The sequence below is a fragment of the Suricata suricatta genome, chromosome 13, assembly GCF_006229205.1.
Source record: "Suricata suricatta isolate VVHF042 chromosome 13, meerkat_22Aug2017_6uvM2_HiC, whole genome shotgun sequence".
Lineage (NCBI taxonomy): Eukaryota > Metazoa > Chordata > Mammalia > Carnivora > Herpestidae > Suricata > Suricata suricatta.
The window spans coordinates 9,329,207-9,354,937 of NC_043712.1; the positions used below are offsets into that span (position 1 = coordinate 9,329,207).

The following is a 25,731-nucleotide window of genomic DNA, read 5'->3' on the forward strand; positions in this document are numbered from 1 at the left end:
CCTCGATTCCTTTCGGTCTAGGTGGGAATATCAGTAGCACCAACTTCTCAGGATGGCCTTGGGGAGCAAGTCAGGCCACGCGAAGCACGTAGCACAGGGCCTGGCGGGCGGTGGGCCTCCCGTAAAGGACAGCTGGTAGTGGAGAGGCGGGACGGTGGACAGACTCCAGAGCCAGAGGCCTGGGTTCAAACCCTGGCTTGTCCATTCACGTGTCACTACAGGCAAATGATTCAGAGACTTGCTTCCTCATGTGTAAAGTGAGGATAGTAGTCCCTGTTTCATGGATTTACGTACAGGGATGAGATGACACCACGCATGCACGGAACTCAGAAGGGCACCAGGCACGTGGGAAGCCCTCCGTGAGTACCACCTGCTCATGCTAAGATGATGATGTTCTAACAGACTAACTAGATGGATTAGCACCCAGTAACTTTGAACCGAAACATAGAACCCACCTTTTTCCCCTCTTTCTAGACCTGTTGCTGCTTCCTTACCAAAAAAAAAAAACCCACTAAAGCTAAATATCTAAATTGTTAAAAAAAAAAAAAAAAAAAAGAAAGGTTTTTTTTGTTTATTTAATGTTGATTCTTAAAACATAAAATTCTTTGGTGTTTTTCTTCCTGGGGCTGCTTTTCCTGGTACTTCTTACAGAAATAAAAATAATGAGGCTAGTCAAACAAGCCAGATTCAAAAAAGCGGGTGGGGGGGCAAGTATGTACCGTATTATCCCACTATATACCATTCAGAAATACACAGAAATAGTGTTAGCACCATGGTGGTGAGCGTAGCTGCCTTCCAGAAACACAGTCACCGGTGGTGCAGGAATCATGAGGTGGTCGTCCTGCAGGAGACTGGGGTACTGGGAAGCTTCCTTTCCTTGATCTGGGTACCGATTACCTGGGTATGTAGACTCTGAAAAAAATCAAGTTATATGGGGGCACCTGGTGGTTTAGTCGCTTGAGCTTCCGACTTCACCTCAGGTCATGATCTCGTGGTTCATGAGTTCGAGCCCTGCATCAGTCTCTATGCTGTAGCTCAGAGCCTGGAGCCTGCTTTGGATTCTGTATCTCCCTCTGTCTCTGCCCCTCCCCAGCCTGTGCTTGTGCGTATTCTCTCTCTCTCAAAAATAAATAAAAACATTTTTTAAAAAAAGAAAAAAAATCAAATTATACTCTTATGATTCATGCACTTTCTTTTGGTATATTCTCAATTAAAAGTTTACTAAAATAAGAGTGCTACTCAGACGACTAGTTTGGGTTTGCCTACAGTACCTTCCCAGTAACAAAGGTGTGTGTCTGGTTTTAAGGAGCCAGTAAGTAGCCGGACTGCAGCCAAGACAGGTCCAGCCTACAAGGCAGGAATTTTCCCAAGTGAGCATACAGTAAATCCAACAATCCCCAAAGTAAAAAAGCAGTGCTTTGGAAAGAGTTTCAAGATTGTGGGCTTCTTTCCCTCACTTTTTTTTTTCCAAAGGCAAAAAAGCCAAACTTTAGTTCATTAGATTCTGACATATATATTCATTTAAAGGAAGAAGCCCATGAACGGATCTGTGGGAAGAGGCCCAGCTCTGTAGTCAGGATCGGGTTTAAATCCCAGCATTACCACTTCCTGCAGTGTCACCTTGGACAAGTCCCTTTTCAGGCTTAGTTTTGGTCATCTGTGAAATGGAACTCTAATGTTTACCTTTCAAGGTAGAATGAAAGTGTTTGGCCCAGAGAGGCTGTATTCTGAAAGGAGGCTCATCTTAGTGCTGTTGTTATTGTCGCTGTTATTTATTTTGCCTGTTGCTTTCTGTCCAAGTCTACCATCTTGAAATTAACCAGATCACTTAGATTAAGTAGTGGCTCTGTTGGCAGAGTTTCACTTGTAGCCACAGTGAAGGATACTTGTCAGGTAGAAGTGGATGATGACAGTGAGAAGGATCTCTCTCCCTTGAGCAGTAGTTATCAGAAGTGTGACTAGAGGCCAGGTCCCAGTCACCTCTGGAAGTTTCCAGTGGTACATATGGCGCCCTCTGGTGGAGAGTCATGGCTCCAAGGGGCTTCTAAAGAGTCAGATGTCAGAATATTTGTTTCAGTTATGAGTCTATGCTCAATCTTTAGCATTATAAACAGAAACTTCATTAATTAGTCCTAGGGAATTTTGTGACAATTACATAAGCTCTATACCATGCGGTGAATAAATAAGCTCATTTCCTATCGCCATATAGATGAGTTCTGTAACTGCAGACCCCCTCTCCCTCCTTGCAAAAGCAGGTGACACCCTTTCATTTTAACAGTAACAACAACAAAAACCTGCATAGTAATCCAGGAATTCTTTCTTTCTGAAACTGACTCTACTGTAAAGGACAGGACAGCAAACAGCACACCTTTTATGAGCATTTGAGTGAGCAGCTGGATTCTGAGGTCAGTAAATAATTTATTTTATTTCAACTGACTAGCCAGGTGCTTCAGATCTTTCCTGACACTGATGGATGGTCTCCTCTGCTCATCCATCCTGTGTCAGTCAGAGCAGAGATTTCACTTGCCCCCTGTGGCAAGTTCTTCTAAGTGGTTAGTGTCTGTGTGCGGCATTTCCCCAGCAGCCCTGCTGATTCCACAGAAAGCTGCCCGTCCACTCCGGAGCGGCACGCAGGAGCACGCGGCAGCGATCAGAATGCCCACACCTCGCCGGGCCTTCACAGCTGCTCGTCTCCCAAGTGGGTAGTCGTGGCCCGTGCTCTCGTTTGTGCCATCTGCCATCTGCTTTTGAGAAAGTCAGGCGAGGAGGGACGCAAACTTGGATTTGCAAGACCCAAACTTAAGCTGATTTTCCACCAGACTTTTCGGTGATTAGAAAACTTCATTGGAGTCCAGTAGTGAAACCTATGGCAAAGACCTGGTCTTTTAAAATAATATTAACAAAAACAATTACAGTTTTTAAAGTTTATTTATATTGAGAGAGAGAAAGCACGAGTTGGGGAAGGGCAGAGAGAGAGGAGAGAGAAAAGAATCCCAAGGAGGCTCTGCACTGTCGGCACAGAGCCTGATACAGCGCTCAAACTCATAAACCATGAGATCATGACCTGAGCTGAAATCAGATGCTTAGTGATTGAGCCACCCAAGCGCCCGAGAATTACAGTTTTTAAAGGCAGTTACTTATCAAGCGTTTCCTCTGTGCCAAGCACTTGGCTGACCACTCTTCCATTCATCGTCTCCTCTAGTCATATCACTGTTACTGGCTAGTACTGATATTATCTCCAGTTTTTATATCAGGAAACTAGGGCATAGGGACGATTACTCATCAAGTAACGAAGCTGAGATCAGAATCCAGGACCGTCTAAGGCTTAGTCCTGCTCCTAACTGCTATATTACGCCTTGAGTGCAGGTTGTCATTGCACTAATGCTCTTTAGCTCCAGGACAATTGGCAGTGCACAGTGACCTCTCACCCCATCACCTTATTTAATCCACACAGAACAGTGATGATGTTACTCCCATTTCATAACAAAAAACCAAGGCTTGGAAGAGTAAATGAAGTAATGTGATGCATATGGAGAATTTAGTGTTTACTGGCACATAGCTATTACCTAATAAGCACGAACTTTCTCTCCCTCCCCCGCTCTCCCCCAGCCATCAGGATATTCAGTGGAATACCCAGTCCCAGTAACAGAGCTGGGACTCAAGCCAGTCCCATACAACAAGCCCAATCCATCAAGCCGTGCTGCCTCCGTCATTAATAACTTGCCTTCGCAAAGGAAGTGATTACTTGTAGTTGGCCAGTTCCAGAAATTCTGCACATCCTTACTCTTCTCCCTCCTGTAGCATCTGGGGGTCAGTGTCAGTGTAGCCTGCACGCTGCTGTTCTGTCCTGCGTTCACTGTCGTCAGTCACTGCCCTTCTTCCCTCTGGGCCCAGACCTGACTACAGAATCATTTCTAACACTACCCTGTAGGCAACCCCTCCCCGTTAGTTGAACTTGGTTCTCTTTTATTTTTAATGTTTATTTATTTATTTTGAGAGAGAGGGCAGGATGGAGAGAGAGAGAAATCCCAGGCAGGCTCTGCACTGTCAGTATAGAGCCCGACACAGGGCTCAAACCCATAAACCTGAGATCATGTCCTTAGTGGAAACCAAGAGTCGGATGGTTAGCTGACTGAGCCACCCAGGCGCCCCTGAAGTTGGTTCTTAACTTGAAATCCATTCACCATCCCTGTTCTGCCAGTCTAGAAAGTTTACCATACAAAACCGTCATGCCTAACCATTCCTCTATTCCTTGAAAGCATCCTTGGGATATTTCATGTAGTCTGCTTCCTCTCTGTGTTGGGCCTAAAAGTACAGATGCCCTTAAGTTTAGACCTTGCTTGAGCTTATACCAAGTTCAGGTCATTTCCATTAACGTGATCTCCCATGTGTCTGATCTTGACCAGAGGATCAGGCACTAGAGGCACTAGGACACGTGTGGCCAAAAATGCCAAGCTAAGAGCTTGAAATGCATTTGGAGAAAATCAGACTAAAAGGATTAGGTGGTGAATGCCAGCCAATATCTAGGACGCCCATAGTATGCTATCAGTAAGTATTTGTTGGCTGCCAGATAAGGGCTGAATTATGATGCACTAGCCCAGAGACTGCCAGAAACAAAGCAGAGAAGACCAAGTTACCACCATTGTAGACCTCTTCTTTACAAAGTACCTCAGAGCAGTGATTGCGACTCTGACTGCATATCAGAATCGCCGAGTCCCTGATCTCATCCCAGGCCTGCTAATCAGAATTTCCCCTTAACTGAGGGGTTTGGGAAATGCAGCGTCTCAGTATCCAGAGGACTTTCTTGCCCCTTATCTCTTTGTCCAAGGCTGTTTGTACTGGGGAGGTCAGCCTGGAGTCCCCAATACAGGGTCTGAGGCTGAGAAGTGCTTTGATAGTTGTGCCACTGTGCTAACTTGATGCCTTCCCTTCATCATTTGTCAGTATAGACCTTCACCCATGGCACTGAAGGTATAGGTTACTGAATCTGTAATATGCCGTGAATTCCATCCATGTCATAATTGCACATATAACCGAACATCATTCTGTATAAGATGTACAGATTCTATATGGGATTTACAGATAGACTGTATCGCAAAATAATCTCTCTGAAAGGTTCCATGGTTACCTCCACTGCTCTTCATAAAATGATCCGTATGTATAATCGTAACACTTGTGATCATAGTAGTTATTTATCAAAAGTATCAAGTACAATAGCACATATCATAGAGAAGGCAAAGAGGTTTCATCTCATAAACTGACTCCAATCAAGTTTGTAATGGCTGCCCAGAGCATTATGCTGAGGCAGCATCCAGAGCTGCATCTGAGGGCAACATAGAGAAACTCTGTGATTGATTAGAAATGCCTGCCCTGGGTCTGAGCATGATGAGAGGCAGCATACTCGCCATCTATTGTCTAACCTGGTCTATCTGTCCTATTGCAGTTACCAATTAACCCCCTGGTCGATACCTACAAGCCAACCCTCAAGGAGGACTTCATTACAATGCTATTTTTTAATACACAATATGCAAACTTAAGAAGCACATTAATAACACAAGACTAGGTGAAAGCAAACGCTGTGGCCTGCACCTTTTTTTTTTTTTTTTTTTTTTTACTCCTTGGGCTCACTCTGATACTCTGTGTGGCTCTATGAATAAAATATTTTGCCCCTGTTATTTTCCACTTGGGGCACCTGTGGAGTATAGTTCAAATAATTACATACTCTGGAAATGCAAGTTCTTAGCAAGTAGATTGATTTTCCCTCCTATTTCTGTTTCATTTGCTTGCTGAATACTAAGGAGATTGCCTCCTCCATTCAGACACATGAAAATGATCATGAGAGATTCATCACACTTTGCTCCAAAATCCCTGGGCCCATTGAGTAATTTGAGGATGGCAGTTCTAGTAGCACGTGATTGTTCTATCCCTGTTGTGACAACGTTTTCTGAACCAAAATTTAGAATAGAGTTTAACAAGTACTAATGAGCTTATGAAATAGCAGGACAAATACGATCAAGACTGCCTCCAGAAAAACATATATATATATATTTATAAAAAATATATATTTACCATATTAGTGCTTAATGCAGTAATTGGGTTGAGGGAAGATCCCCTGGTAGGAAATGTCAGAAGCTCTCGGGGTTTTTTCTCACTGTGTACCTTCCTCTAATTCCTTGCTTCCAGATCTGCCCTTTTGAGAATACTTTTGAGTATTCCAAGGCTACTCATGACAATCCATGGGGTTCCTCCGATGGTTGAGAAAGCCTTGAGAACTGAAAAAGTGGAAAGCCATTGACAATGAAATTGGTGGGAATAGGATAATGGGGTATCCATCCAGGTTCTGTATTTCTTTTACCAGGCCCTCAACCTTGGCACTTGAGCTCCAACATTATACCAGGGCCCAAACATGAGAAAGATCTGGTCTTTCTCCTCTCTACAGGTGATATCACAAATGCTGTTAGGAAATGGCACACTGCTTCCTAACTGCTGAAAGCTCACCTGACGCATCTCCTTGCCTGGAGAATATTTAGTTTGGGAAGCTCATCACCCTAATACAAAATCTTTGTAAATGCCTTCTTACAGAGAGAGCTTAGTCCACATCCAGGGACAGGTGTTCCTGGGTGAACCAGTCCCGGGTCTCATCCAGGAAGCTCCACCCTTGTGCCGATGCTGTGCTGTGTAGAGCTGTACATTCATGGTCTCCTGTTCAGGCCACCCCTTAGTTTTCATTCCAAGAATAAAGGCCTAGTCAAGCACACTCAGTTAGGGACTCAGTCACCAAGTCCCTAACTGACGACACACTGGAATTGGCAGCTCTTAGCTGTGGTTCCCAAAAGGTTTCAGATGATTAGCCCTTGAACAGGACCAGTGATTCTGGGGCCCAGGACCCCACTTGATCTCAAGAATGTAAGGCTCTACTGGGACTCATTATAGTTGTGGCTAAAATATGAAATTGTTATCTATTTTGGGTCCCTAAGGAGACAGTGCTTTTTATACTGTAATGCATTTGATCACGATGTGAATATACCCACTGTATAAACTTGATGTGCTGAGACAGGAGAGATGGTTTGTTTAAACCGTGGCCTGATAGTCTGGGGCTGTGAATTATGGGTACAGCTCTGTCATTAATGGGTGACATCAGACAAGTCATATCCTCACCCTGAGCCTCAATTTCTTCATGCGGAGAATGAAAGCCCTAGACTAGGTGATCTCTGAGGTCTCATTAAGCCCAAACAGCCTTTGTATCTGATCCTGTGTGTAAATTCAGGCAAGATTCAAAGACTTCCCTGAATGCTCTGTGGATACTATCGATTGGCTGTGTGGATTCAGCACAATCCACTCCAGCAAAGAGTTGTTCAGTGGCACTCCCAGGGGCTTTTCCAGGCTTTCACAGGCTCTCGGTAACCCGAAGACAAGAGGATTGTAGAATTGTATAAAAAGCTACTCTAGGATTTGACAACAGTGGAGCTTTTCTAGTCTTAGATTCAAAGTTGTAGGAAATTGATGAATGGACCACAGCTCGTGATGTCTGAACAAATAAATAACAACCTAGGAAATATACCGAGGCATGGAATAGTAAATGCCCTAATTTTTGCCCAACTGGAAATTCTTAGAAAGCCGTAGGGGAGGGTATGCCTCCTGAGAGTCAAGCACACACCTCTGGGACAGTAGGAAGCAGCAAGCTGGTTGGGACCAACTGAGAGTTGGTCAGATAGGCCTGGACTTCAGCCCAGCTCTGCCATTTACTGACTTGATTCACCCTAAGTACCTCCTTCCACCTTTCTGCAGTTCATCTCTACTAATAATCTTACTAAGAACTGATTGAGCCCTTACTATTTTTAAAACAGATGTTTTAATATTTATTTACTTTTGAGAGACAGAGACAGTGTGACTGGGGGAGGGGCAGAGAGAGAAGGAGACGCAGAATCTGAAGCAGGCTCCAGGCTCTGAGCTGTCAGCACAGAGTCCAACACAGGACTCAGACTCACAGACCACAAGATCATGACCCAAGCCTAAGTCAAACACTTAACCAACTGAGCCACCCAGGCACCCGAGCCTTTATTATGTGCCAGGCACCCTGCTGAGTTTTTTACATGCTTATGCCACCCCATCTTCATGACATTCTGGGAGGTGGTACTGTTTGTTACCCCCTTTCACAGAGGAGGAAGCTCGGGCTTACTCAGGGAGAAGCATCTTAACCAAGGACAACAACAGTGGGAGTGTGCTGGCAAAACAAGATCCAAAGACCTAGCAGGTGGCTGGAGAGTGGTGGGTTCCCATAGCACGAGTGGTCCCACCACTCCAGTTGTGAGAACAGTCTTCCTGGTGTCGAATTGGACTCTAGGTTGCAGGGTAGAAGTATGGCCAATGAAACCTACGGAATGGGAAAAGATAGTTGCAAATCGCATATCGGATAAAGCGCTAGTATCCAAAATCTATAAGGAACTCACCAAACTCCACACCCGAAAAACAAATGATCCAGTGAAGAATTGGGCAGAAGACATGAATAGACACTTATCCAAAGAGGACATCCAGATGGCCAACAGACAGATGACACAATGCTCAGCATCACTCCTCATCAGGGAAATACAAATCAAAACCACACTGAGATACCACCTCACGCCAGTCAGAGTGGTTAAAATGAACAAATCAAGAGACTATAGATGCTGGCGAGGGTGTGGAGAGATGGGCACCCTCCTACACTGTTGGTGGGAATGTAAACTGGTGCAGCCGTTCTGGAAGACAGTGTGGAAGTTCCTCAAAAAATTAACCATAGAACTCCCCTATGACCCAGCAATAGCATTGCTGGGGATTTACCCAAGGGATGCAGGAGTGCTGGTGCATAGGGGCACATGTACCCCAATGTTCATAGCAGCATTTTCTACAATAGCCAAATCATGGAAAGAGCCTAAATGTCCATCACCTGATGAATGGATCAAGAAGATGTGGTATATATATACAATGGAGTACTACATGGCAATGAGAAAGAATGAAATCTGGCCATTTGTAGCAACGTGGATGGAACTCAAGGGTGTCATGCTAAGTGAAATAAGTCAGGAAGAGAAGGACAGATACCATATGTTTGCACTCATAAGTGTAACAGGAGAAACTTAGCAGAGGACCATGGGGGAGGGGAAGGGGGAAAGAGTTGGGGGCAGAGAGGGACACAAGTCATGAGAGACCACTGAGTACTGAAGCTGAGGGCTGATGGAGTGAGAGAGAGGGCTGATGGGCACGGAGGAGGGCACTTGTGGGGATGAGCACTAGGTGTTATATGGAAACCAACTTGACAATAAACTATAAAAGAAAAAAAAAGTATGGCCACTGACACTTGGTGATGGGAGGTTATTGCAAGGATACATAAGAGCGAGGGTGCTGGTTTCCCCAGCCAGCCTGTCGTTCTGGATCCTGGTTCTTCCGAGGCTGTGGTGTAGAGCAGGTCCCAGAGATAATGCCCCCAGACTAGGGCCAAGCACATCCCTTGTTCACACCCTTACCAGCTCTCCTTGTGCTCCCTGTCCAGACCTTCAGTGCTGGGTCTGTGTCACATCCCTTAGCCCAGTGCCTGAACTCCTGATAACGGTAGTCATGAGAAGCGGTGATGTAGGTCACCAGCGATATAAGAAGCGCTATTACAAGCACTTAAGGATTGAAGGTCCTACTTAATCCTCACAAAAGCCCAGGAGATGGATTCTGTTATCATCACCATTTTACAGTGACTTGCTCAAAGTCACAGAATTAGGAAGTAAGGAAACTGATACTCAAACTCAGGGCTCTCTGACTCTAAAGTCCCTATCCCTAATCTCTCTGCATTACTGCCTTTAAATACAAAATGGGCTCCTACTGCCTTCCTGACAGAAGTGTGGTAAGCTGTCTCAGTAAGCTGGCCTACACAAAAGGAGCCGGCCCAGGAGCTGCCCAAAGTAGATACTCAGTCTGTTAAGAGAAGATGATATATGTGCTGATTTCCTTTTATGGAAATCTTTTGGTTAAGAGACAAGGGTCTCCTTGTGATAGCTCGGAAGCCTTGGACAAAGAGTTTTCCCAGAGAGTTGTGTTTACATTAGAGTTGCATCTTTGTGTATTTTGAGCTGTCTTGTTAGGGAAGGATTTATATGCTGGCGTGGACATAGGACAGCAGTCAGGCATTGTTTTCTACCTTTGACAGTTGGCGGGATAGTTTGCTTCCAGTGAAGTTTGACTCACTGTATCTGGAAGCTGTCAGAAGTGGGAGCGTGAAAAGGTCATGATGGATGGCTGTGGATGGGGGGGGGGGGGCAGAGCTGGCGAAAGGAGACAAGTGGCCTCCTTATTTCGGAGGGAAGGGGCTGACCCATCCACTTTGGCTCACAGGCAGCCAGGCAGCGATTGTGGGCTTGGCCCCAGGGCAGCCATAATGCAGCCATGGGAGCCCTTCCCGGCAGCCCAGCCCCGTGGGTGCTTGAGAACTGCTAGATGGAAGTAGTCTTCATTTCGGATTGCCTTCAGGATTATCAGTTACAGGATTCAGCACACTCCCTTTCCCGTGCTGGAAAAGTTGGGAAAGGGTACTGAATTCCGAAGTAGAAACCAAGAAAAAAAAATGTCAGCTCCTAAAATGATATTTGTTTTTATTTAGGGTGAAATTTTTGTTTTGTAAAAACACAGAAAAGGAAAGGACCTTATCCTACTGGCCAGAATTGACCACTGTTCCCATCTGGAACACATTTTGATCCCTTTTGTATAAATGTTTTTCCTGTCCTTTTCACTTAGCTTCACAAGAATTTTTCCAAGTCAAATCTTTTCTTATGCATAATTTTTCATGGTTGTGTTGTATTCCATCACAGTTGGATTAACTGTTCCTCTGTTGGCCATTTAAGTTGGAGAAATGGAAACTTCACAAAAGCCAGCCTCCGTTGTTTTCTCAGACATGTGTTTATAATTTGAACGACTTACACAAAAACTTTAGCCAAGGAAATTAAAGCCACGCTCATTGGTTATAAAGAAGAATATTGCTAGGATTTGGGGCTACAGTTTTGTCATGTCTGAACAAAAATAGGTGTGCATTCATTGGCACATTTGAATATTTATTTGTTCCTTCTTAAAAATTTAAAGAGGATACTGGGGGTGCTCAGTCAGTTAAGAGTCCAACTCTTGATTTCAGCTCGGGTCATGATCTCATGGTTCATGGGTTCAAGCCCCATATCGGAGCCTGTGCTGATTGCGTGGAGCCTGCCTGGGATTCTCTCTCTCTCCCTCTCACTCCCCTTCTCTTCCTGACCTTCCCCACTTTAAAAAAAGAAAAAAAGAAAAAAGAAATCTCATTGCACCTGGACTCAACTGAATGAGTCCATGCAGAGCAGTGGGAAGTGCTGAACTGTGGACCAAGATAGCTCTGGGTATGAAATGGCTTTTCCACTTAAAAGCTCCCCAGCCTTGGACAAGCGCCTTCACCTCTCCTAGAGCGTGTTGTCTAAAGCACCAAGCACAGGTTTGCAGAATAGCATAGTGGCTGAGAGGGCAGATTCTGGAACCAAATTTCCTGACTTTCTCCACAAATTCCAGCTTTGCCACTTTTTAGCCGTGTGATCTTGGGCAAGTTACTTACTCCTGTGTTTCCATTTTCTCACCTGTAAAATAGGGATAAATATAGTAACCAACTTGATCCAAGTGTTGTGAGATGTGAATCCGTGCACAAAGGAGTTCTAGCCATGCTAACATATTTGGCGCCAGGTAACATTCGCCCCTCTTTGCCCCTGGCCTGGACTGTACTGCCAGCCTCCTACCTGGTCTCTTCTCCGCCAGGCTGCCTCCTCCTTCCAGCCAAGAAGGAGACCTTGGACTCCCAAGGCAGGCACAGAAGAGGTCTCTGTTGGCTTCCAGGCCAGATTCTGCAGACTGGCCTCAGCAACGGGTTCTGGGTCCGCCCAAGAGAATGCGCTCCAAGGCTAGACTGCCGCAGGGCCTGCCCTACTAGAGGCGGAGGGTGGTCACTTGTCCAACAAGCGCAGGTCAGCTCCTATGGGCTGTGTGCCCTGCTTTAAGAAGCGGACGCTCACACACGTCTCAAGTACGGTGAGATTATTTAATGTACAGAAGGATTTTTCCCATCAGAAAAGATCCCCCTCCAGGCTCCTTTAAATAGTGACTCCTGGAGGCAGGCGAGTGTTTTACAGATCATTAACTACTTGACTGAAAGCCTGCAAGGCAGAGAAACTTCAAACTAAAGTGTTGGGAGCCCTTGCCAATTACAGATCAATCCAAAATGAATATAAAGTATCTCTGGAACTAGAAGTCAGTGGGAAAATGTGATTTGATTCGGAAAAAATCTGATTTACAGGCAACTTTTTTGGAACACACCAGTTGTGTAAATGGTGTTCCCACCTGTCTGCCCATCTTGAATGTAACACATTCAGTCTCCCTCATCTTCATTCCCCAAACGCCAGAATTGGGGTTCCCCTCTGCGAACAGTGACTGCACAATAACCCCCAGAAAGGGCGTCATTGGGAAAGTGTTCTCGCGGCCGTGCAGAACGTAGGAACTGATGCAGAGATACAGCCCGAAATGGATGAACTATGCAGTAACAATTTACAGATAAAAATAATAGAAGTTAAAGTGTACTTTACATGATAAAAGAAAGATGAAAGAGGACGAGAGTCTGTTACATCTGAGATGGTTACCAAAGTCCTGCTTTGTGAAGTAGGCTCTGTTGAAAAGATTGATGCCATGGGGAGTGACCTTGGCTTGGAGCAGGAGCTGGTGATGTATGTATGAGCATCCCTCTGCTAAATGGACCCAGATTTGTAGCACTAATATACATGGGAGCCCAGAACCAAACTCAGTACGGCAATAAATCAACAGCCACTTTGGGTGTCATTTCTGGTTTATATTCCACTATTGTTCTATCACTTTAATTCATGTCACTATCATCTTTTCATCTGGAACAGTTTTATATAATTTTCCAGTGGAGTTACCTGACAAATCCTATCAAATTAACAAGGTACATTAACAATATTGACTGACTACAGCTTCAGGAGTTGCGGGGCCGTAGAACAAAATTTTAAAGCCATGTCTCTCTGGTGATGATTTTACCCGCTCTCTTTCTGAGAAAGGAATGTGGGCAGGGTTTATTCCACATAGGAGATATGCACATTTATTTTGCTCTGCTCAGTTTTGACTGTTATAAATGTCAAAATAAGAAGAAGGAAGAGGAGGGACCAAAAAAAAAAAAAAAAGAAAAGAAAAGCAAACCACTTGCTACCAACAGCCATGGATGGCGTAAGAACTTTTCTTCTCTCAGGGAACTATAGAAATGTCCAGATCTTTAACAATTAATGACCAAATTGGAGGGAAGAGTGTAACTGGGTAGTCATAATCTATTTGAAGTGTAATATAATAAAATTGGCCTCCTGATACATTCTCGCCCTCCTGAAATCATCTAGACCTGAACGGCCGGAGTCCATTGGACTTATGACATTATGCCTAATTGAAATATGGTATTCCTGAAATACATCTAATGACAAATTCCAGCATTCAGTTAATAAAAAAATACCAATTGTTCGTTTTTTCCAAAGACGACACAGTAATGACCAGGGTGAAGCAACCCACCACATTGTCTCCTCTGAAGACGGCAGACGAGGCTAGTGTGGTCTGTGTGTAGGGCCTCCCGCCTTTGTCTGACGGCGCTTTGGGATTTCTTTATTCATAAAAGAAAATAGAAACTGAGTGTATGGCAGACCTTATCTCTAGAATGCTTTTCTTTACATTTGGTTTTTTGTTTTGTTTTATTTTAAATTTGCTCACAGACTATGGTCATTGTGTTTTGTGGGGGAATTTTTTGTTGTTGTTTTTTAATTGAGCTGTTTCTTTCGTCTGCTTTTTCTTTTGGCCTACTAAGTTTTCTCTGCGTTGTACTGAAAAATTTCTGAGAGCGATCCATGGAACGAAACGTGTTAATTCTGATTGTCTTTTTGTTACAGGACGTACGCTTGATGGTTTTAATTTTCTCTTATATCTTTGCTTAATTTTGCTTTTTTCCACTTTGCCCCTGACCTGTAAACTATGGCCTTAAATACTAATTACTTTCAAGACTCTATCTGGGGCCCCCTCTGGAAGGCATATTGAAGGCTTTTGTCTCACTTCATGAACAGATTCCTCAGTTTTCAGCCAAAGGAAAAAGAGAGCGTCTAGCCGAGATCGTGTGTGTCCAGCCGAGCGTACGCTGCTCAGTGACCCTGGGAGGGTGATTGCTGTGCGTCCACAGTGACCCCAGGACCCCTTTCATCCCAGGCATCACCTTTGTTCTCCCAACAACGTTGCCCCCAGTCACTGTACAGTATGTTATGTCTGAAAAGGAAACCCGCAGTGCCAGCATTTTAACATGCTGGATTCCTGTTCTAAAGTCTTTGTTGCCTAAATCTCACACCCAGTGCTGTTTTCTCCCTAGGCTGGAGAAGCAGTGACCTCCGCAGACTGAAGCAAAGCTCTAAGACTTGAACTTGGAAGGTTTTATCTAAAGGCCCCTTTGATCCCCCTGGGACTTCCTCTCAATAGAGCTTGGATAATTATTTAGTGTCAGAGAAGAGAAAAGATAGATTTTTTCCTATTTTTAGTATATTAAAAAAAAAAAAAGACCACTGACCAAAATCCAAAATGTTTTTTTAAACGATTCTTACGTTATGGTTAATTTCATTACCATTTGGAGGTACAACGTCAGGGTAACTGTACAGGTGAACCCTGTGTTGTAGCTGGTGCATCTAGGACAACTTGTTTGTTAATAGATTTTCATATGCTTCTTCATGGCATCTCCCCGCCTCCGGGAAGCAAGCCTATGCATCTTCTGTGTGCCCTTTGGAGTCTCCTTATGGCTGTCTTAAGCCAATGGCATTCCCCAAAGCCCTAAGGAAGAGCTCTTTTTCATCTGATTTAAAATATACAAAAGAGTCAAATGATTACACCGAAATCACTTACATCTTCCACTTTCTGTGGCTTCTTTTTTGTCCTCTCCCTCCCCCCGCCCCCCTGGCCTTACAGGTATCTCTGGAGACAAAGTAGAGATAGACCCTGTTACGAATCAGAAAGCCAGCACTAAGTTTTGGATTAAGCAGAAACCCATCTCAATCGATTCTGACCTGCTCTGTGCCTGTGACCTTGCTGAAGAAAAAAGCCCCAGTGAGTAGTCCTTTTTATTTATGTCTCCTTTCTTTCTTCCCCCTCTTCCCCTCTGTGTGCTGGGTGCCAGGAGAATATATTGCCACCGTGTCCTTTTTTCCTTGGGTCTGTTTAATTCATTACCAGAAATTTCTTTTAATCAAACAGGATTGTATTATGGTGCCCAGAGCCTGACATGGGCCCCCATCCTGTTCCATCTTGATGGCAGCCGAGAACCTCACAGCCCCGGCTCCTGACCTCCGGAGCCCTGCCCTGGGGCCTGGGGGCAGGTTCCTGCTGAGAATTTGACTCCCCAGAGCCTTCGTTTCACTTTGTGCTCCCTTCCTCTTCGCATGGGGGGGACTTGGGCAGTCCGACCTGGACCTGCCTTCCTTCCAGATCGAGGGAGCCTGGGAGATTTCCTGTGGCAGCCTCGGCCTAGATTTAGATATCCATCAAGCCAGAAGTGTCAACACCCTCCAGATTATTGGCAGCTGCATGACCTACCAGCTCGTAATTAAACTCCTGCCTGGTCCTGCAGAAGAGATCACTGCTGGGCTGGCACTCCTCTGCTTAAATTATCAAAGTAGATACAGTCTGGTTGTATATTTTGGCATATTATATTTTTGCAGTTAAGTAATTGAGTGTAGCATTTAGTTTAATCATTTTTAAGACTTCGGTCCCATCGAGAGGCAGAAAGGACACAGATCACACTGAAATTCCTCCATGAAAGAAAGAAGTTTAAACTATACAAGAATTTGTCAGCTGCCTGGGAAAGGATACAAGACAGTTGTTGTCAGAGTCTGGTACCTGTCGGCCTCGCCTGTGGAGCCTATTAAAATGCAGGGGCCATCCCAGTGGGTTCTGATTCAGTAACTTTGGAGGATGACATGAACTTCTGATTTTTGTTAATCACTTTACTCCGGTGCCCACTGAATTGGGGAACAAATGTTAGAAGGAATGACCTACTCAAAAGGAACAATAAGAAATGTAAAGGCCAGCAAGTGTTTATCATATATATGGTTCAAGTTTTTGAGATAATACAAACTAAACAGGGACCTAAAGAGCAAAAAAAAAAAAAAAATCCTGAAGGAGGCATACAGACAGGGCACCTGCCGCATCGCCTCCTTTACGGGTGGGTGTTTGTTTTGTCACATCCAGCTCTGCGGGGCTACACAGTCTCCTCCTTTCAGCCCACGAGCCTCTCGCTGGGCAAGAAGGGTAAACCTAGTGGTACAGGGGGAAAGGGAGCAGGCCATGCCCACCAGTCCCCCCACCCCCCCAGCTTCCTGCCATTCCTGTCATCCCAACCAAGAGATTCTGCAAGATGGCTGCCAGAAGAGCCTGGAGAGAAAATTGCTTGCTGCTCTGGGGCCCTTGCCTCTGCCTTTAGATAAACATCTTCCTAATCCCTCTCACTGCAGCTTATCAGCTAATAAAGATGTCATTGTTCTAGCATCTTTCTTCCCAAGAACTCAGGATGCTTTGAAAAGTAACATTTTATAAATTCTCCATGTCCCTGAGAAATGAAAGGCAATCACATGTTGCATAGAGGGGTAAGCTGAAGTAGAAAGGGTAGGGAAAGAACTAGAAACAGGATTCCCTTACACTCATGCCAAGACACCCCCCTGCCGAGGAGGTGAAGGGTGTGACACAGCCAGTGTGAGAGGGAAGGAAGAGAGCATGCATGGCCAGCACCTCCCAGTGCCTCATGCCATCAGTCAGGAAGGGATTGGCACACATCTCTGAGAGCGACCACAAGTCCCAAGCCTAGGGGATACCGAGCACACGTGGGGCACACCATTTCAGTATTGACAGTCCAGCAAGAGAGGCTTTTGTCTTAACGTGCAGACCTACTGGATGGTGCTGTGTGAAAACTGAACGTGTGGGTCGTAAAAGGGTTTCCTTCTCTCCCACTCCGGCTCCAGAGGTCTAGAAACTGTGACACTCTCTGAATAAAGGAGCATACTGCCCCAGTCAGACACTTCCTATGTCCCCGTGCCCTGTCACAGTGCTTTCCAGACCACGTTCCTCAGGGGCCTGGGGGCGGTGCCAGGAGCAGGCTTGGGCGTAAGGACCCCCCTTCCACCAGTAGAGCTCTACTATTTTCTCTTTGGGAGATTCTGCCTTTAAAAAGTCAGCCCGGGGTGCCTGAGGCTCAGTCAGTTAAGCATCTGACTCTTGATCTCAGCTCAGGTCTTGATCTCAGGGTTGTGAGTTCAAGTTCCACGCTGGGCTCTCTGCTAGGCGTAAAGCCTACTTAAAAAAAGAAAGTCAACCAATAAAAACGATTTTGCTACTTAAAAGAAAAAAAGATTTTGAAAGTTATAGGCTCACAGAATAAAATCCAGATTTCTCAGCATAGCCCTTACAGGCTCTTCACTTCAGGTTCATAGCCCATAATTTCCCAGCTGAACTTGAGCTGCGGTCAGTTGTGAGCTGCTTGCACACAAACACACCTCAGACTCTGTGCTTCTGCAGTTCCCATCGCCTGGAATGCACCTCCCTGCCCCTCCCTCTAACTGACAGGCGCGTCTGCTGCCTCAGGCCTGGCGCACTCGACTCCTTCAGTCCAGCTGTAGGGTCAGGCTCTCTCCGTAACTTTGTCTCCAGGAGCTCGCACACACGTGTGGTGCCGCACCTCTCACACTGTGCCATATGTACCGACTTCGTCCCTCTCACCGGCCCCCATCTCCTGGCTGAACTGACTGACCCAGGAACTGGTGTCGTGTCCTCTGCACATGCCTGCAGAGGGGTCCTCAAGGAGTGTTTGCTGTCTTCACATTGAGCTGAATGTGGCCAGAATTTAGAAACCAAAAGTTGTTCCGCATAATTCATAAAGGTCCCAAACAAAGACATATTAACTGAATCAGCTTGATGCTGTATTATATTTTTTTTATGATTTTCCAGTATCTTCATCAAATTAATTCAGTGACTTAATCTAAAAAGTTCATCTTCAAGACCATCATCAGACCACAGAATTAATCTCTGGGCTGTTTCTTTTTTTTTTTTTTAAAGGATTAATGGTAACCCTTTTTATCTTTTGTGTCTGTTGAACCTTAGAAAAAAGTTATTTTAACAGCACTCAAGAAATGAAAGTCACTATATTTCCTAAGTTTAGCCTGTGATTTTTATCAGCATAGTGATGTATGTTTGTAGCTGAGTTTACATCAAAAATTATTCTGGGGGCCTTCTTGAATGAATTATGGCAAAGAGAGAGAGTCTCGAAGTAGATAAGGTTTTTGATTTCTGCAATATATTTCCTTTTTCATGTTTTTATCTCTCGTAACACAAGTGTCTTGCCGAAGACTGGAACGCGTGACCAACTGGAATAACGTAGTTGTGAAAACAGAAGACGTGTTACTAAACAGCCTTCTTTACAAAAAAGGCCGTAAGTGTTGGGAGGATAATGAAGTTGTCCCGGTCTGTCTTGAGACGTGTTTGTCAGGATTTTGAGCAGAAAAGAAATGGTTTTTAAAACCTTCGAATATGGCCAGTTTGCAGTGTTTACTGAGAAAGCCTGTGTCAGACCAGTAATGTGGTCGTCATAGGGACTCCGCTCCAGTTTAATTGACGCCACATCCAAAAAGTGTGTGAATAGAGGACTTGGCAAAGGGACGGAGCAAGAGAGCGCCCGCGGCCAGCCACGTAGTTGCACGTACCATGGGTCAGAAGGACCCAGACTCTGCACCGGGCTCCATAGATAGCAGTTCTGTGGCTCTCCTCCCTTCCCCTAACTTCTCCCTCTTAGGCTGCGTTCTCGAAGGGAAGATTTATTGCTCTGTCCCTGTGAGTGTTTAAGGATCTGGAACTTAATGACTAAATAGATACATGCCTTAGAAGAAATTTGTACATATAAATATGGGCTCTCACCAGTTAGTTGAGAAAATCTGTGTATCAAAAGTTCAGAGAAATTAAGAATAAATTCTGCCTTTCCAGATTTGGGGTGGCGGGGGGGCTGCACACTACCATTATTATTGAAATCAGTGACTTCTTAGTCTGGTTTTGCCACTCCTTAGGATATCTTTTGCTGTTTTGAAGGATGTCACAAACCTCTAAAAGATGAATTAATTTTAAATCATTGTAACTGAACAGATGTGTGTGTGGCATACAGGAGGGGAGAATGTCTCCATATCAGAAACTACCATGGCTAAATGACCTCAGAGAAATAATTCTCCGTCCCTGTGCAGGTCTGAACCTAGGCTTTAGATGCAGTGGGCTCCCTTTTTAAGTGCCAGCCTCAAATTCCTACACGGAAAGAAAAGCAAGGCACTTTCTTTTTTTTTTTTTTTAAATTAGCGCCCTTCAGAGACTCTCAGGCTGGATTTAAATAAAGTAGCAGACTCAACCATGCCAGATCTGCGTTCATCATAAGAAGGCTGTGCAGGTTTCCAGTCTTTAAAGGAAGCAGCCTATCATTAAGAAATCAGATTTAAACCTTAATAAAGTAGCTGTCGTCTTTATAGCTGAAAAGAGCTCTGTATCTCAATTAAGTATAGATAATAGAAAATCTTAAGGAAGCAACATAATAGAGGTAACCTGATTACGTTCTCTTGCAATAGTATAATTTAAAGGAAATCTGATTCTGTCGGTGCTGCCAGGGGATTGCTTGTTTGGGCTTTTTTATTGTTGTTTTTTGTTTTTGTTTTGTTTGTCCAAAACAGTGTTTGGATACAGGATAAGACCTCTTTGAGATTATGAGTTAACCACAACTGCAAGAGACTGTCAAGCCCTGGCGAATAGAACCTGCTGGATGTTTGAGATGAGAATCAGTTAAGGTTATGAGTGAAATTAGCTGGGCTCATTGGTGACCTCCCGCTTAAATGAATCTTTCTTTTCATAAGTACTTGACAAGATCTGTAAAGTAGTGTATTTAATTTACTAATTAAATTAACGCTACTGAATAATGATTTGTCCACATTGATTTAGCTTAAATAGAAAAGATCAGCATTGTTGTGATCTTCAGCAACCTTAATGGCCAAGCCAGTTAGACACAAAGGCCTCTTGTGTTTTATAGGTCAGAAGTACATAGGTAAGCCCGGGCTGTAATTGAATTGCCTCCACTGCACCCTGCAGTTGCAGATTCCCGTTGCCTTCTCGTTCCATTGTTACACTGGGGCTTAAGAGAATGTTAACGCGGTAATAGGCACAGGGCCTTCCCCATTATACGTCTTGCTATCGAGCGGTTCTGCATGACTAGTTAAAGAAGATGGCAAGAAGATTAATGAAAGCAAGGCTAATACAGAAGGGGGTACTTTTGCAAGACTTCTACCGAGGAGATATTAGAGCTGAACCAGAGCTTGGCTTTTTTCTTTATCCCGTGACCTTTGAACCTGCCTTACTGTTGAGAGCTGCCAGGGAAGTCGACATTTTGATTGATGTTGGTACACGAGTCAGTCTTTCCCATTGAATTCCACATCTGCACGAAAATAGCTTTTCCAGCAGAATTCATACTGGCCAGAAGTGATAGCCAAATTGATGGCTGAAATGCTTTTATGTAGTTTTCATTTAAACCTAAAGGTATTTGATGGTTTAATTCAGTATCCAGTTTTCATAGATTATAAGCATTCACTTATATGTCCTTAATGGGTTCATCAACTCATAGTGAAAGACCAGTATTAAGACTGTTCAGAGGTTTGCAAAGAGAGCTCCAAGCGGGCTTTATGGAGGAGTAAAAGCAGTCATCAAACAAACCTTCACCATCCTTAAAAAAGAAAAATCAGTCCGAGGGCCTAGGGTTTTGTACATAAAGCAAAACGTCTCCCTGTTTCTGGAAAGCTGCAGATGGGGGAGTCTGAAGTCTGTCGATACCCCACCCCAGCCTCAACTCAGAGGCGCCCCTGAGCCACCCTGATGCTGAGTTCCCTGACCTTGCCCTTGGGACACTAGCATCCATCGGAAAGGGGTTGTTCTGGTCTGCTTTTGAGACAGCCCCACACAGACGCGAACCTCTTCATGTCTTCGTGGGTCCCCACTAATTCTGTGACCTTGCTTGTGGAGCTGCAGGCCTGTAAAGTGTGTGTGTGTGTATCTTTGAATGTATTTGTATGTGCGGCCCCCACCCCCTGTCCCAACAAAGGAGAGAGAACAGGGAGAGTGACAGAAGGATTTGGGTTTTGTTACTGAAATCCACTTGGGTACACCCCAGTCCATATGTTGAATCCTCTGATCCGCTGATTTCTTTTCTTCCTATTTGACAGGGGTAGTCATTCTAGCAGAGAACAAGCATGCACGTGCACATGCGCACACACACTGATGTGACATACATTCCAGGCCCTAAAGCAGGAAGTACCCAGGAATTTTGTCATTCTTTAGTTGTTCATGAACATGAAAAAGAAGTGAGGAGGAGGTTAGCCACCCCTGGATGAAAGAGCTGCAGCCCCTGGGTGAGTGGGTGGGTGGCCATGATTGCACTGCGAGCTGTGGGTCCCAGTAAGTAAGTCACTGGCGTTTACTCCCATGGACCTGTAGCCCAGGAAGCCCACAGCCTGTCTGGAGCCTCTGTTGATACCCAACATCAGGTGGATAGGCCACGTGATATTTTTACTCTCTGACGAGGACTTATTTCATAAGTTCCAGATCAAATACGGTAAGTACTGCTAGATTACAGAACACAATGGACGCTAACATATTAAATGCCCCAGTTATTGAATTGCCTTTTCATAAGAGTACTCTGGAGCACAATCAGGAGCAGGCAGTGCCTCATCCTTTTAACAGATATGTTTCCTAGCCCTATTAAAAGGGGTCTTCATCTATCCTGTCAAAGGGAGTCTGCTGGGGTTTTTTAGTTTAATTACACTATCCAATTAAAACTCCTTGCTGCATTTGGATGCGCCTCTCCTTGGGCCTGAGTGGATATGACATTTACAAGGCTCGCCTTTCAAGCAGACAATAGTGTGATTGATGAGGTGCACGTTCAGTGGAGGAGGCGAGTGCCTGTGGAAGTGCTGCTTAGTGCATTTTGATTTATTTATCATCTCCTTCCAAAACAAGGGAGCTGCTGAGGAGATGGGTTTAGGCAACCAGGGGGACCACCTCCGTTTTTCCAAGTGTGTGGGAGGGAAGGACCCAGAGTGGGCCGCAGAATAAAGGTGGGGGGACCTCTTCCGTGGGGGGCCAGTGTGCATCATCTACCGCCAGGCCGTGTTTGTAGGTTCTCTGACCCAGTTTGGTTTCCAGTAACCCCAAGCTGTGATCTGCTGTTAAATAGGCCATCACTTTATTTCAGGGAACGGTTCTCTGGGGCTGGATAACATTGGCCGGGCCCCTGAGAACTCAGCCAGTGGGAACCCATTCAGCATGTGTGCCGTTGACCTGGTCATTATTACCTAACACCTGGTGTTTGCACTAGGCATGCCTATTCATGCTCCCGGCTGCATCCTTTAGAAATCCAGCAGCTGCAGTCCAGGGGCTAAAGTCAGTGCTCAATGACTCTCTAACTCCGTCTGGCTCCTTATGCATTTAAAAGTTGCTTCTAGAATTTGGAATCAGCCAAGACCAAGTGTGGCCATTCAACAAAGAGATATGGAGGCATAAAGGAGAACTTCTCAAGGTTGTAGTGAAAAGGCAAACCCAACATCTTGTTCTTAACCTGCTATTGCAGTTTGCCCTCAGCATATGATAGATGGGACCAGTGTGCTCATCTCTGTAGTTCCTGGAAAAGAGGTGTTCGGTACAGTGTGTGGTCTCTGCAAGGTCAACGCTCTGTGAATTTAGGAGGCAGGAGATTCTGCTCTGAGCCCAGACAGGTGATAGGAACAGCACATCTCCCGTATTCAATAGCATGTAGTACAGTTGCTCCTAGGAGCTGTTGGGCGTGTGTTTGCTAACTACATAATATGTAGGATTGTCTGTGTTTCTGAGGAAAATTGGCTGGTGCTGAGATACCCAGTGGGTTTTCATTATCTTCCCTGTAAACTCTCTTCACTTTTTCCCTAGGACTTAATTGATGAACAAAGAATATGCTTGTATAAATTGGAATATTGATATTTGTTAGAATAGAAAACATTTTGGGGTATCAACTTTTTTCCCTCCTGGGAAAAGCCTTCTTTTTGCTAATTTTTTGCTTAATTGTTGACTTGGATGTTATGGACGCAAGTATTTGTTGTATAAGAACAAAATATGTATAATGGGAAGTTCACATACATTTACATTTTTCACTTTCCTATATTTTGATTACCATTTCTTCAGATTTTGTCTTTCTTGATTTTTAACATCAGAAGAGTTCCTAATTGAGAACAGGGTAAGGGTAGAGACTGTTCCCTACTGAAAAACTATGTGAAAAATTTCTCAGCTGGATAAATGATAGGAAAAATCTGTTTCCCTTGCCTCCTGCTAAGCTCCAAATTGTGTTTCATAATAAATAAATAGGGTGCTTAGATTTTAAAGTTATTCTCATAGACATGGAAAAAGTAAGCCATTTTTTCATTAAAATCAAAGTTTGTATTGCTTACGAGATTCCCATAGGCAGCTTCCAGGACAGGGTGACTGCTACCCGATTAGCCCTTCCATCATAAATGACTGGAAAACTATACAAAATATAAGAAACTGTTTTCACACACTGGAAAACAGGCATACGTACAGGACTACGAGCCCTGGGAGAAGGGAAACAAAGAAACAGCTTTCTTGGGGTTTCCCAAGGAGAGTAGAGCAGGCTCACCAAGCTTGGAGACAGCAATTGGAGTTGGAGGAGGCTTAAATTTACAATAAAAGAACCAAATGAAAATTCTAGAGCTGAGAAATACAATACCTGAATCAATACTGAGGCAACCAGATTAGGAAATTTGCTTCAGAGGTCTGTGTGTTGGTTATCTATTGCTATATCACAAATTGTCCCAAAACCCGGTGGCTTCAAACAACAATAACACGTATGACCTCACAGTATTGTGGTCAGGAATCTTGCCGAGGGTCTCTCACGAGGTTGGAGTCAAGGTGTCAGGCAGGGCCACAGTCCTCTCAAGATTCAGCTGGGGCAGGATCTGCTTCCAAGCTCACCGAGTAGTTCATTTCTTTGTGAACACCTTCAGTTCCTTGCCACACTGTCCTCTCCATGGGTGAGCTCACAAGACGGCAGCTGGCTTCATCAAAATAACCAAGAATACGAGAATACTAGCAAAGAAGTCACAGTCATTTATAACCTAACCTTAGAAGTGGCTTAGAAATACCCTTTTGCTGTATCTCACTCATCAGAAGTAAGTCCCTCGGTCTGGTCCACACACAAGACAAGGAGATGACAAAGTACAAAAAGGAGACAGGGTCATTGGGGGCCATTTCAGAATCTGCCTACCACAATCAGTAAACTTTAATAAAGAACAATAAAACCATTCAGACTGAAACACAGACAAAAAATTGATGAGAAGAACAAACTCTGGAATAATACCAAGTGTTCTAACATACAGGTAATTGAGGTCTCAGGGATGGAAGAGAAAACTATTCCAGATTTGATTTAAAATGCCAATCTACCAATCTACCAATCTTGGAAGACCAGTGAAGGCCACACAGGATAAATACAGAGAAAACCACATCAAGGCACATCATAATCCAATTGCTGAAAACCAGTGATAAAGAGAAAAATTTTAAGAGCAGCTAGAGAAACCAAGAACGATTGCTGACTTCTCATCAGAAATACTGCAATCCAGAAGACAATGGAGTGACATCTTTTAAAGTGCTAAAAAAAAAAAAAAAATCTGTCAATGTAGAATTCTATCTGTATTCAGTGAAAAGATCCTTCAGAAATAAAGGTGAAATAAAGACATTTTCAGAAACTCAAAAGATGAAGCAATGTGTTGCTGTTAAGCCTTCACTACAAGAAAAAGGCTGGAGTGGGGAGAAATGCCAGATAAAAACTCAGATCGACACAGGTTGCCCTCAAAATGTCATTATTAGCAACTGCATGGAATGAACCAAGAAAAAAGGAAATAAGCAGGAGAGACCTGTTTGAGCAGGGATTGGCAGACTGTGGCCCAAAGGTAAATCCAGTCTACCACCTGGAAGCTAAGAATGGTTTTTACAGGTGAACATTTGCAATTGATTTGATGATAGGGAATACTAACTTTGAATTTCCATTTAAGCAAAATGAAATTTTGCTTAATTCACCACCCTCAAAAAGAAATTGTGTCCTTCTCTTTGGTAGATCTGTATTATACCCCCCCCCAAAATCCATTCGATTATTATATTTCACATTTTGGCAGTAAAAAGTGTGGAAAGTTTTTTTCCTCTCATTAAGCATCTACAAAATATCCTTAATTTTGCTTCTTGGCCTCCCAAACCTAAAATATTTACTATTTTCTTTTCAGGAAAAGTTTGCTGGTCTTAGAGAGTGGAAGTAAAAAGACAGAGGGAACCTACCCTGTACCAGGCAGTGTCCCCATGTACTTTATATGCACTATCTCATTTTTATAACAGCTCTATGAGGTTTTATGTACATTTATTATAGAATTCTAGATTTGTTGACTTTATCCTAGCAGCAACACTGTGAGGCTGATATTGTTCCCATTTTATAATACTGAGGAAACTGGGGCTCAAAGAAGTTACTTAACTTGTCCAAAGTTATATATCTACAGCTGACCCTTAAACAACCTGGGGCATTATTAGGGGCACTCA

At 44.1% G+C, this 25,731-nt stretch overlaps 1 protein-coding gene across 9 annotated transcripts in view; it reads left to right on the plus strand.

The window, feature by feature from the left end:
* The window catches only part of MAPKAP1 (MAPK associated protein 1), a 240,090-nt gene that overhangs the window by 199,263 nt on the left and 15,096 nt on the right, over nt 1–25,731 (plus strand). For 6 of the 9 annotated variants that reach the window (XM_029919360.1, XM_029919359.1, XM_029919356.1 and 3 more), the window contains 2 exons: nt 15,013–15,150; nt 18,425–18,520. In XM_029919360.1, coding sequence (XP_029775220.1) covers nt 15,013–15,150; nt 18,425–18,520 — 234 coding nt within the window. Of the gene's footprint in view, nt 1–15,012; nt 15,151–18,424; nt 18,521–19,793; nt 20,037–25,731 lie in introns of those variants that run through there. The other 3 variants (XM_029919361.1, XM_029919364.1, XM_029919363.1) reach the window with 2 other exon arrangements.